Source organism: Taudactylus pleione, unplaced genomic scaffold, assembly GCF_031769625.1.
Source record: "Taudactylus pleione unplaced genomic scaffold, aTauple2 ptg000113l, whole genome shotgun sequence".
NCBI classification, from domain to species: Eukaryota; Metazoa; Chordata; class Amphibia; order Anura; family Myobatrachidae; genus Taudactylus; species Taudactylus pleione.
Window position 1 is genome coordinate 10,362,157 of NW_028284515.1, and position 13,510 is coordinate 10,375,666.

The window sequence follows — 13,510 nt, forward strand, 5'->3', positions numbered from 1 at the left end:
CTCTCTCTACAGAGAGAACCTCATCGCAGCCCTTTCATCTGAGTGCAACCACATATGGTTCGCCCAGAAGGGACAGGACATCAGTTCTGCACATGCTCCAAACTAATGAGTACAAGAACGTTACTTAAGTAATCAGTTCTGCGTAAATGTAGAGGGTAATATAGAATGTCAGTGCCTTATTTAACACCTCAGTGAATGCTTTAGTATTATTATCAGACTGAGCATTTAAGTAAATGGCTCTTTCAGTCATAGAGCCAAAGGTAATAGGTCGTGATTTTCGGGAGACAGTACAATCCCGGCGAGATAGCCACTACATTTAAAACGGCAATTAGTTTAAAGGCAAAACCAAACTGGTTTTGCCTTTAAACTAATTGCTGCTTTAAGTCTAGTGACTGTCTCACTGGAATAGTGCCAGTTTGAAGCCTTTTACATTTGGCCCCTAGTTCTTCATTAAGACCCATGTGGCTTGGTGCTCAATGATAAAAAAAAGCTCTGCACTCAAGAGGTCTATTGGATCCACAGATTAAATGCACTGAGCCCCATGGGTCTTAATGAAGGATTAGAAATGAATGAGCTATTTACCTAAATCCTCAGTCTGATTATTAAAGTGTAAGTAAGAGTTATTACTTAGGGGAGTTTATTTGCGTAGAGCGTAGCTACTTGCCTAAGATCTTTTTTAATGTCTCCCTTAAGTAAGGTGCTCATAAAAGTCCTTACCCTAACAGACTTTAGAGCATATGGGAGCTTGTCCCATCTAAATGACACTTGACAAATATCAGCAGAAAACAAATACGCTTCACAGTAAAATACAAAAAGACTGCTAGTCTACTAAAGCAGAAGGATTCGTCTGATCTTCCCACCACTGACTCCCACTGCTCAGGCAACAGACGGGACAGCTTAGGGTATTTATATAATAGATACAAATAAAATAAATACAAAAATACTGTACAATTGAAAAAAACCATAACAAAACACAAAATGTACAATCCAGCAATTAAATCTAATCAAATACATGTGGAAATAAAAGTTTTTGATGCGACTGATACATGACTGTGTAATAGCAGTAATATTTGTACCAATAATAAATATAAAAGATGACCCTATGCACACTATTGCTGAATTAAAACATTAATTAAATTTTTTATCCATAAATAGTAGCCAAACATTGAACTAAATTTATGTTTTAAAGTATATTTTGAACAATCCAGTGTGTGGGATGGCTACTCCATATATAGTTCTGCCAAATGTAATATGAGATACTGTATCTTATTTGCAGCATTACCAGCACCACCTACTGACCAAGTTATCATGAAAATGTTTTGAATATTTTTCAATACTACTTAGCAAATCAGTATTTCACAGACTTGGGAGCTATATATATAATTGCAAGGACGGTTACATATTACCTCTTGCTTTCAAAATAGGTAAATTGCCAGCATTAAAGTATTTTTACTATCTTGTTGCGTACAATAATGTACAGTAGGGAGGGTTCATACGCTGCAGTCTGAAGTACATTTATAATTCTTGCCCACAAGGGCTTTGGCTTTAATCCAGATCTATTCAGGAAAGCTCCTCAACTGGAATACTGTAACGGGTGATATTCGTATGAGTCTGAAAGAACCGAAAGAGAAACATGAATACTTGTTTACATTTAAATAAAGCCCGCTGGGAAATAAGTTTATCAGCAAGAGCACAGACATGATATTGTGCTTACAGCTCGGTCGCTGGAGCTCTTGCTTAAGTGTGCTGTAAGGAAAATAAACCTTTCATTCTCCTCACTGAAGAGAAAGCTCCCTTCTAATAGTCCTGGCCTCTGTTTATCTGTCTAATTATGTGGAAGACGATACCGCAACCTGGCAGATTACAGGATCTCTGTTGTGTTTACGCTTTTAATATTTTGTCTCTGTTTCTCTCTCATCCGTCACTTTAGGTATATGTTTTAGAATGTAGAGGTTTATATATGACCGTGTTTTAAGAATGGGTAGTTTGTTTCTTCATGCAATTTACTTCAGCCCACCTACAGGACAGGTATCACAATGAGACAATCGAGAGATTTATTTTTTTCTCTAACTAAATGTCACCCTTTGTCCACTTACTGCAGGAACTTCTGAGCTTGATTGAGTCACAAAAGCAAAAGGTTAGGCTTAATATGGAAAGACTCAGAGCCCAATACGCAGAACTAGTTCCTGCTGAACTTCTGTCGCAGGTAGACGAATGTCAGATGTTTTCTCAAGAGATGGAAGAACAGGTAAGTAGTCTCATATTATGTATAGTTCTCATGGTTTTTTTTTTTAACCAAAGAATTGTTGTAGAATATTTTCTTAGTTCAGACATTTACTGTGTGGGGAAGATGTGGGATAAACCTTATTGTGACCACCAGTACAGATATTCTTCATAAAATAACATGGAGGATTATCAAACGAGATTCTACAAGAGAGTACACTACAGCACATCAAAGAGAGACTATTCAGTGATGGCTTAAGACACAGTGCCACCTACTGCCCATCCAGTGTAGCTTCTTGTATCATACTTACAGGGAAGCAGTCGGGAAGCCGACGGACGGAATCCCGACCGCCGGCTTTCCGACTGTCTAATCCCAGCAAGGGCTAAATGACAGGCGTAGAAAATCCCGATGCCTGTCGTTTTACCTACGCCGGGAGCCCGACAGCTGGCTTACCGATCGAAAATAAGCCGGGTGCCGGGTGTGGACAGCCGCGCAGGGGGGGAGGGTTAGGTTAGGGGGCTCCCTTATGGTTAGATACCCCCCCGGGAGGTTAAGGTTAGGCTAGGGGAAGGGGGGGTTAGGGTTAGGCACCCCTGGGGGGAGGTTAGGAAGACTTAGGTTTAGGCAGCGGGGAAGGGAGGTTAGGTTTAGGCACTTAGAGGGGGGATTAGGGTTAGGCACTGGGGGGGAGGTTAGTTTTAGGCACCGCTAAGGGAGGGTTAGGGTTGAGGGGGAGGTTAGGTTAGTTTATACTTACCTTAGTGCAGTTGGGATATTCACCCATGTCAGGCTGCCGCTGTCGGGATTTGAACCACGGCCGGCGGTAAATCATACCGAACCCTACTTACATACATCACCTAGAGGTGTTGCTATATTTCAACAAGAGTGTTCTTAGTCACATAATCAAAAAGCACCTGCTCCATAGTACATAATGGAAGCCGCCATTTTTAGAATTCAGTCTGCTAACTCACTAGGAAGTTTTGCCTCACAAAATGGCTACCTTCACTATGTGCAGTCAACTAATTTAAAGCATAATGGACCTGATTCACAGGCGCACGCAATTCAAACGCAATTCTGATGTTCATGTAGTTGAGAAATTGTTTGCAACTGTGCATGCGGGAAAAGTCCTGTAAACCCCTACGACGCATATGTTACACAGACTGTATGCACAAAGAAGCTGTTGCGAGCGGGATAGACGGCGTCAGAAATGGGGCGGCAAAGTGATGGGCGGTGACTGGGAGGGGGTCTGAAGTGAATGCAACAAAAGTCCACCTCATGGGCCTGTTATGGGAGTGTCGCGGGGGTGACAGTGAAAGCGGCTGCGACCTCATGTGCACAATCACAGAGGCCATAGTCAGACTGAGAAACTGCACCTGCCACAGGGCTGTTGCAAGTGTCAATGGTGCGCCAGAGCCGTATCTATAATGGGTGCAGGGTATGCATGGCACACGGGCCCCTGGGTCCAGGCTGGCCCACACCAAACACCCTGCACCCATATAGTCTTATACTTACCTGTCCGTAGTCTCCAGAGTTCCATTTTCACCCTTTGTGAAAGGGTGACAATGGAACCAGACAGCACTTTAGTTACTTCATCAGAATGCATCATTTTACAATAAAATCCATATAACTTGTTATTGCTTTATTTTAGGTTAAACATGAGATTGAGGAAAGAGCTCCTCATAACATAATGGCTAGAAAGGTGAACAAGATAAAAGATGGTCTCCAAAGTGTTGAAGTCCAGTTGACAAAAAAGAGCCAAAATATCGTCCAAGCTAAAGCACTTCAGAAGGTAAGGACACAAAGCATCTCTGGAACATATGAGTAGCATGAAGAGCCCTTTTACAATTGTACATTTGTCATATATTAGGAAATCTGGGATGAAGTGGACTTGTGGCACTCTAAACTTCATGCATTGGAGTCTGAGGTCCTGGATATAGCAGAAGAGGACCCCAGCCAGGCACAGGAATGGATGGATAAGTTAACAGAACCATTTCGTCTTCACCAGCAAGTATCCTACCTTGTGGAACGCAGGACTGTTAATTTAAACAAGGCAAGTAAAGCAGATGTGCAAATACCTTTATCTGTGCTTTTATTTCTCAGTCACCCCATTTGTATTGACTGGTTTTGTACAGGGTAATACACCATTGTTACCTGTGGAAGGTGTTTGCTCTTAATAATTTCCGCAGCAGCCAGAAAAAGTATTTTACACACTTGGATTCAGGAATATGGGCCTCTTTCTCTCTAAACTCTACATTGTATTCTGCATGGACTGGGTGGAGGCCTCGCTCCATAAATTACTTTGTACTGAGGGCCTGATTCCGAGATGGGTGCAGAACACATCGCTGCAGCTTCTTTGGAAACAGCAGCGATGTGTAAATATTATTATGCTGCATAGGTGTGAAGGAAACAGGAGCCTCCTGTCAGCATCTGCAATCCGAGTGCTGCATCTGAAGACAGCAAAGATATTTCCAGCATCGGCCATCTGAGTAAGATGAAGGTTACTCAGACTGGTCGCCTCCTGCCCGCTTGCGAGGCCAGGAAATCTGTGTCATCCTTTCCTGGGAATGCAGGTCAACGCCACCCCATCCCCGCTCCCAAACGGCCGCAGCATGTCAATGATGCTGCGGCTTGGGGAAACAGCATGCGCGATCACGTAGGACATCGTTCTGCATATGTGCAGAATGGGTCCTGTGCATGCGCAGACACTCAGCCAGTGGAAAAAAATGGAGGGGGATGGTGCGCAATGCTACTCACCCTGAGAACAATTTGGTCTACAGAAGCAGCTACAAGATGTGGGAACTGCAACCCACAAAAAGGAACATAAGGTAAAAAAAGAAACAATTGTAGCGCTAGTAGAACAAATAAACATACAATTTATTGACAAAATACACAATGATTAAAAACAGTCAATATGTAGCAAAGATTACACTGCAGTTCCTAATATAGAGATTAGTTGGAGATATGTATCTCTTAAGGGATTGGATCATCAATGTCACTTAATATGTCCAGTGGGACTGATAATATGATGACTGTATACACCAAACCGACAAGTGGGTATAAATCTCCAAAATAGTAGATGGAGTGTAAGCCGTGATATGAGGAATATATAAGTGTGGCTCACCTAAGCCTGAGAATATGTCCAACCTTCAGTGAGTGCACACAGTTCGTGTGCATATGCCCCAGTGCCTGCACAGGAATCAATCTGTAGCGTGGGGACCTCCGCTGTAAGCTCTCTCCGCTATCAATGCATGCGGGGGCCCAATTCAATAAAGGTGGAGGGTAACAGCACTGTAGTGTTCAGGCGGTGAGCAGGAGATGCATCCAGCCGTCAATCAAGCTGGTGTGAAGCGGCTGTTTTGGATTAAAGCTATTGGCACTTTGGGCAATTACACTGCCGTGTATACACCAGCCTTTTGTGGATGTTAATTTCTGCTTTGGAAAGTTCCAGCCGAGAAGAGACCCGTCTGACGCCACGTTGATGCCAATAGCTTTAATCCAAAACAGCCGCTTCACACCAGCTTGATTGACAGCTGGATGCATCTCCTGCTCACCACCTGAACACTACAGTGCTGTTACCCTCCACCTTTATTGAATTGGGCCCCCGCATGCATTGATAGCGGCCATGAATTCCAGCTATACTTATTGAACTGGGCCGCCGCATGCACTGTCGGTGATCTGACTTCCAGCTCCATTTACAACAGCCGCGGTTCAGCTCGCACGGAGAGAGCTTACAGCGGAGGTCCCCACGCTACAGATTGATTCCTGTGCAGGCACTGGGGCATATGCACACGAACTGTATGCACTCACTGAAGGTTGGACATATTCTCAGGCTTAGGTGAGCCACACTTATATATTCCTCATATCACGGCTTACACTCCATCTACTATTTTGGAGATTTATACCCACTTGTCGGTTTGGTGTATACAGTCATCATATTATCAGTCCCATTGGACATATTAAGTGACATTGATGATCCAATCCCTTAAGAGATACATATCTCCAACTAATCTCTATATTAGGGACAGCAGTGTAATCTTTGCTACATATTGACTGTTTTTAATCATTGTGTATTTTGTCAATAAATTGTATGTTTATTTGTTCTACTAGCGCTACAATTGTTTCTTTTTTAACTCAGCCAGTGGAGATGTACTTAAACCAGAGGTTCCAAACCACGGTCCTCAAGGCTCCCCAACAGTTCAGGTTTTAGAGATATCCATGGTTGAGCACAGGTGACTTGATTAGTACCTCAGTCAGTTTGATTTAACCACCTGTGCTCAACCATGGATATCTCTAATACCTGAACTGTTGAGGATCCTTGAGGGCCGCGGTTTGGGAACCTCTGCCTTAAACCATCGGGTTCTCGTACACCTCTGAATCAGGTCTTGAAATTACGCCTGTTTTAAGAGCACCATGTGGTGTGAAACCTTTCTCTTGTAGGATGACCCACCGATCATCTTGCCCCGCACCTTTCCCTCTCTCTGATACATCCTTTTTGCATTTTTGTCTGCCTGCTCAGGGCCAAACCCGGTCCCCACTCTTTTTGGTCATTATATGTGTTAATGCGGAGCTGTCTTTCATGACCTCTCATGTCTCCATTTTCCTTCATGTCATAAGTTCTCTGTGCCTGTTGTATTTACCCCTGTTATGTACTTATGGCTTTCACATGACTTACGTTTTGCTTTTGTACATTCCAATAAATAAAAAATAAAAAAAGAATAAAAATGCGGCTAATTTGATGATACAGCCACTAGCAACCTGCCTGTGACATCACTGAGGCACAAGGTAGCCATTTTGTGAAATGAACACATTTTAATTTTCCTATTAAAATTGATAGTCATTTTGTGATCTCAACCAATACTCACGAGAATGCAGACTGTTTTGTGCCTCAGAGATGTTGTTAGGGAGGGAACCAGCAAGCAAAATGGCTGCATTGTGTGTAGATTATGTCCACTTTATAAGAAATGTTGCAATTTTCATTTTGGGCCTGTTTATTTGAACCAACTGGGACCAGCCTTACATTGTTTTCTCTCTATGGGAATTTGTAACAGAAATTGGTGAAGGGGTAATTATTCTAGAAAGAAAATGAATTTAAAATGAATAAACTATATTAACTAATAAAGTTACATTCTGTCGGCAGGCGGCTAGCAAGTTAGAGGAATTTGAAGACATTTTGACTATCACAAAATCCTGGATTCAGAACACCAATATCCTGTTAAGTGAAGAGTTGAAGGATTGTTCTGCCAAAGTCTTGAATAAACACGTCACTGCTCTAGAGGTCTGGACAAACTAAGCCACTGTGGCCAGTTATTACAATTGAATCCATTTGTTTACATGTATTGACTAGATAACAGAGTAATGTCTGCGTCAGCTATCGATTAAACTCTGTTAGTTCAATGAGCGATTTAATAAAATTGCAACTAAACTTATGATGCTTTGCGCAGGGCGAGTTGCACTATCATCAATAATGCGGTCAAACCCCCGAAAATAATGTTTTTCTTATATGCATCAAGCTTCGGAGAGCAAAGCTTTCCACATCTTGGACCCGATGGGTAACGGCATCTTTAGATGGTGTTACCCAATAGAAGCCTACAGGCTTCTTTCCACAAAGTGCCCTCCCAGCACCCCCGGCGGTGTGCGTCTTTATCGAGAGAGCTGTCCTTTGCAATTTTCTTCGTGCATGCCGGCGTTATTAACGCCGACATACATGCGATGAGTGTCAGGATGCACCACATGCAAAATGCGATGCTTGATGCATCCCGCCCATAATTTGATGTCAATATAACAAATGTATCTGAAAGAGACTTTAATAAATCCATTTTAATTAATGCTGATATTTAATGGTTCATTTAATAAAAAAAAAAAAAATTAGCAAATCCTTTATTTTTTTTTTACAAGACTTTCTGTATAGAGGGTCTGATTCGGAGACGGACCCAGTGCCGATGTTTACGCAGTTGAGCGATTGTCAGTAATCTGCGCATTGTCGGTACCGATGTCGCCCGCAGTGAGGATCTATGTGTCAGGGACAGTTTGTGAGCAGCAATGACTCAAACGCAGGCGTGTCGCAACTGTTTCCGGGGCTTGTCTCTGCCTGCGACAGCGATCCCGTACGCAGTCAAAATGGCTCCAGTATCTCAGTTCTGGCGGCCATTATGCGTGACTGTAGGGTTACTCAGAAATTTGAACTGCGACCGATTTTGCCAGTGGGCGTCTCAATATCAATCACGGCGGCTGCGACATTTACATATATTCGCACAGCCACTGCGCACTACTTCGTAGCAGCGGTGGCGACATTAGCATACCGTACATCTGTGAATCAGGCCCGTAATTAATAGTTGCTGAGATGCTGCCCCTGATGTATAGAAAGGCCTCATACTGTACATCACATAGTCCATGTCCTGGAGCTGGTATCACTTTGCCTTCCACCTTACTGCTTACACCCTTTCCTCTGTACGGAGAACAATACCTTCTTCCCATAAATCAGTAGGCAAACGTATTGTTCTGGTTCTGAGTCGGCATTTACACCCTACCCATGCCATCTGAATCAGGCTCACATCTCCATTCCGCACCCCTCAAACAGCCAGGGAAGTCAGTTTACACGCCCACGACTATCCCATGAGCATTGACACTCCCACCAAACTGCCCAGTTGCTGCCCAGAAATGTGCATTTTACAGACGGGGATTAGCCGCCACGCACAAAGCAAACTGTCCACTCACGTGTACCTCCAGCAAGGTGCCTTTGCATGGTGCATATGATTTTTTAAGCGCTGGCCCTTTATTTATATATATATATATATATATATAATTTTTGTCTGTTTCAATCGTCTTCTTTGCTTTGCCTCTGAACAGATTGCTCTGGATGATTCTGAGCAGAAACAACATCTCCTGGACTCCATGCATTCCGAGTTAGGGGAGCTGGATCTGATCTTTCAAACGGACAGCGTTGTGGAACGGCTCAGTGAGCTGAGGAGCCAAGTGAGGGGTCTCCAGGAGAGAATTCTGAGTGTTCTTCCGCTAATCCAGCACATAGCAAATGTAAGGCTGTCACTCTGCCTTCCCTGATCCTTGTAAATTTCAATTGATGTGCACGATTTACACAACACATACAAGAGATCTGTTACAAAAAGTTCAGAGTTTTCTGTTTTTTAGAGAGAATTCCAATACAGCCACTACGTGTGTTTTGTTTGCTTATATTGGAAGGTGGGGTTAGCATCAGTGCATCTGAACACCCCCTTCAAATCACTGTCCCAAAGATCCTTTAACATTTGGTGTAAAATGTTTTCCTGCTCATTTATGGTGCAAAACATAACATATGTTTTGAGCTGAGACACAAGCGATATGATAAGGGAGGAATACTGCTACTCCTAGAGGAATACTGCTACTCCTAGAGGTATACTACTACTCCTAGAGGAATACTGTTACTCCTAGAGGATTACTGCTACTCCTAGAGGAATACTGCTACTCCTAGAGGAATGCTGTTACTCCTAGAGGAATACTGTTACTCCTAGAGGATTACTGTTGCTCCTAGAGAAATGCTGTTGCTCCTAGAGGAATGCTGTTACTCCTAGAGGAATGCTGTTACTCCTAGAGGAATACTGTTACTCCTAGAGGATTACTGTTGCTCCTAGAGGAATACTGCTACTCCTAGAGGAATACTGTTACTCCTAGAGGAATACTGTTACTCCTAGAGGAATACTGCTACTCCTAGAGGAATACTGTTACTCCTAGAGGAATACTGATGTTCAGAAAGAAATTACTAAATTATATAAAGTGTCATTGGCTATTAGTGAATCCTAAAGTAGGGTAATGTCCGTTCTGACCACACATGTTGAGATTTTAGAGCTCATATGGGGCAAGTGTTAAGATTTAGGAGTGTATGTGACACCTAAATTGAGTCCGATCAAACATGTTAATATAACTGGTCAGAAGATGACCACTCTTGGCCTATGCATGTGGGCTTCTTCCACCAATGACAGTGGAAGAGATCCAACTGCTCAGTCTGTATAGGGAATAGCTGGATCTCTTACAATGTGGCCACCTATGTGTGTGGCCAGATTGGACCCTGATCCAGTTGGCTAGTGTGTAGCCAACATTAGAGTTGTGGTTGTCTCCCTAGTTTGCTTCCCAGTGCTGAGTTGGTTTCAATCCCATTTTGGGCCCTATAATTTAGGTGTAATCTTTCCAGTGTTGAATTGAAGAGAAGAGAGGAGCTGTCACAGCCTGGGAAGGGATGACATGAGGATCCTCTAACAAAAAGGAAGTATAGTTACCGGCTGAGGGTACGGTATTTGGCCTTTTATGAAAGTGAAGGAAGGATATTATGTCCTCCAAATTAGAGACGTAGAAATTGATTAAGCCCAGGCTTCATCTTTATTTCATTAGTCCGAGAACTTGGATTGTGTCCAAGTGCAGTTTTGCTGCACAGAGGGAGGAGTATACCCAATATAAAATACCACACTTCCCTAATTATGTCTGAAAGAGGTATTTCATTCTCCTTAAAGCAGAATACATTTTTGCAATTAGTTCTTTAAACCATGAAGATGCCAATATAAGGCCTGCTTCCACTAACTCTGATGAAGAGGATAATGGTATGTTACAGTTTCAGTCCCTGGACTGTCCTGTCTTCAAACTAAGCAAGATGTAAGTCCATTTACTCACAAATATCCTTGTCTCTCCTTGCCCGCTAGCGTGCCAGACTTTTTGGATGTTAAACTTACTTCACCATTTTAGAGACTTCTTTTCTTCTCAGTCATTTTTTAAACCTCTTTGCCCTCAGCCATTTGCCAGACCTCCCTGGCTTCAGCCATTTTTCAAACCTCTCTCCTTTCAGATATTTTGTAGACCTTTCTGCTCTCATCTCTTTTGCAGACCTCTGTCCTCATCCCTTTTGCAGACCTCTGTCCTCATCCCTTGTGCAGACCTCTGTGCCTTCAGCCATTTTGCAGTCCTCTGTCCTCAGCCATTTTGCAGTCCTCTGTCCTAAGCCATTTTGCAGACCTCTGTGCCTTCAGACATTTTGCAGTCCTCTGTCCTCAGCCATTTTGCAGTCCTCTGTCCTCAGCCATTTTGCAGCCCTCTGTCCTCATCCATTTTGCAGTCTTCTGTCCTCAGCCATTTTGCAGTCCTACGACCTCAGCCATTTTGCAGTCCTACGTCCTCAGCCATTTTGCAGTCCTACGTCCTCAGCCATTTTGCAAACCTCTGTCCTCAGTCATTTTACAAACCTCTAAATTCTCTCTATTGTAATTGTTTAGAAAGTCTTTTATCTATTTTTGACACATTTTTACACATATCTCTCCATTTTTAGGAGGTGGCCACTATAGAGAATGAGGTGAAGAGAATGGAAAAGAGAATTGATACCATTAAAACAATTTTGACATCTAGCGAAATAGATGATATGTCACCCAAGGATCACCATAAAAATGGACAGGTAAAATGTTATTTCTTAATATATTTATAAATATTTCTACTCTGTTTAACCACAGTTTATATAATATAGTTGTCTGAATAAATATATTTATATATACGGAAAGCACTCTATCATATTGTCACAAACTCTCGGATTGATAATGGATGCTTGTCTGTACTTTGGGATTGACTAAGACCCAGTACAGAAGCGCAGATTCTAACGTGCCGGCGGTATTCACCAGGGACACCCACAAGGAGGTTTGGTCTTGGCTGCGTCCGACACGCAGGTCACGGTTCTCTGACTTGGTTCCCTAGCACAGGTACCGGTGTACACTGGAGCGTTGTAGCGTTCTCGTAGTCAGCAAGCTTAGTCAGAACCAAATGGATGAAGCGGTACCAGGAATCAAACGGAACAGGTCACAGAGAATAGCCAAGGTCAAAACCGGATTACCAAGCGCAGTACCAGAGAGAAGATGGAATCAGGTCACAAGCAAAGCCAAGGTCAGGATCGAGCAGTAGAAATCACTCGTGGTAGAAACGTTGGAGTCTGGTGTGGGTGCTGAAATGCTGGCACAGGAGAGCACTCAGGGACCTCCTTATATAGGAGGAAGCTTGAATTTATAGCACCTGTGACGTCACTTAGCGGTGTGCCTGGCCCTTAAAACCATATGCTGAGCGGGCCATGTGGCCCTATGGGAGCTGCAGCCTCAAACTGGAAGCAGCCGGGAAATAGCAGCAAGGGAACACACAGTGTGCCCTAAGTGGCTAAAGGAGAGGGAGAGCCGGCCAAACATCACAGCAGCTGGCGCCGGGGACCTCCCGCCCGCTGCCCAGCAGGAATTACATGACACCAGCACTGCCGGTCCCGCTTAGTAGATGCTGGGATCTGGCGCTGTGACACATGTATTGTAACTTTTGCAAATCAGCTGACCTTGGTACTATTTACATTAGTAATCCTATAATAACAATATCATAATGATAGTAAGATTATTTTTAATCCATGGACAATAGTTTTAATAAAAAATTATTATCGATATAGTACAATGTTATAATCAGGATTCCTGGGATGAAACCTCTAAAATGTGATATACTGTAGGTAAACGGAACAGGTGAGCGCTTTCTGCTCTACAAATAATAAAAACACCAACATGGAGTAACAAAACAATTCTCAGTAACTGTAAATTAGAATAAATGGCAATAACTGAACAGTCATGAAGTAAGAGGTTCTAGGCCATAGATGTGAGGTTTTAGATGCCATCAGTACTGAAACTATTAGAGTCACCCACTTTAATGTGTCTTAAATGGAAAACTGTTTAAGGATGTTGCATGGGATGTAGTCAGATTATTAACATCCAGAATGTGGCCAATCATAAGGGTGGGAGGCGTGATGTAGAACCCAGCATGACAACATGGAACTAATGTGAGGTGAACTGTGTCAGCTTTACAACTTTAAACATGGTGGTAAAACACACATACCCATCCCTATTTAACGGGTGCTATGAAGGGAAAACAAAACAAAAAAACATCAGTAACCCAGTTTAGAGTAAGTAAGCCATTTTGTAGAAACATAATTTAATGGCAAGACAGAACCTACAGTACAAGTTCCTCTAGCCTGCTTATTTGTGTATGTGTTTTTTTATTTCTTTTTTTGTAGGGTTTGGTGGAAATATATCATACAATGTAGTCTTTGACCTTTACTAGGGCTGATAGCATATATACCCTACCTTTGTATAGAAAAACAAAACACACACTTCCAATTTCAGTTAGGGTGCACGGTAAAAGGGGCCTGTCCCCTTATTCAAAATAGTAGACAGAACCAGCAGTCTCCAGGCATCACATTGTATAATTTATCTGGTTTTATTCCTATGTTTCAGTCTTCGC

General features: G+C 42.7%; 1 protein-coding gene across 1 annotated transcript in view; it reads left to right on the forward strand.

Moving 5' to 3' along the window:
- Positions 1–13,510, forward strand: part of SYNE2 (spectrin repeat containing nuclear envelope protein 2) — a 455,935-nt gene that overhangs the window by 246,012 nt on the left and 196,413 nt on the right. Inside the window, exons 52-57 of the mRNA XM_088471237.1 lie at positions 2,102–2,248; positions 3,873–4,013; positions 4,092–4,274; positions 7,362–7,499; positions 9,071–9,256; positions 11,529–11,651. Coding sequence (XP_088327363.1) covers positions 2,102–2,248; positions 3,873–4,013; positions 4,092–4,274; positions 7,362–7,499; positions 9,071–9,256; positions 11,529–11,651 — 918 coding nt within the window. The remainder of the gene's footprint in view (positions 1–2,101; positions 2,249–3,872; positions 4,014–4,091; positions 4,275–7,361; positions 7,500–9,070; positions 9,257–11,528; positions 11,652–13,510) is intronic.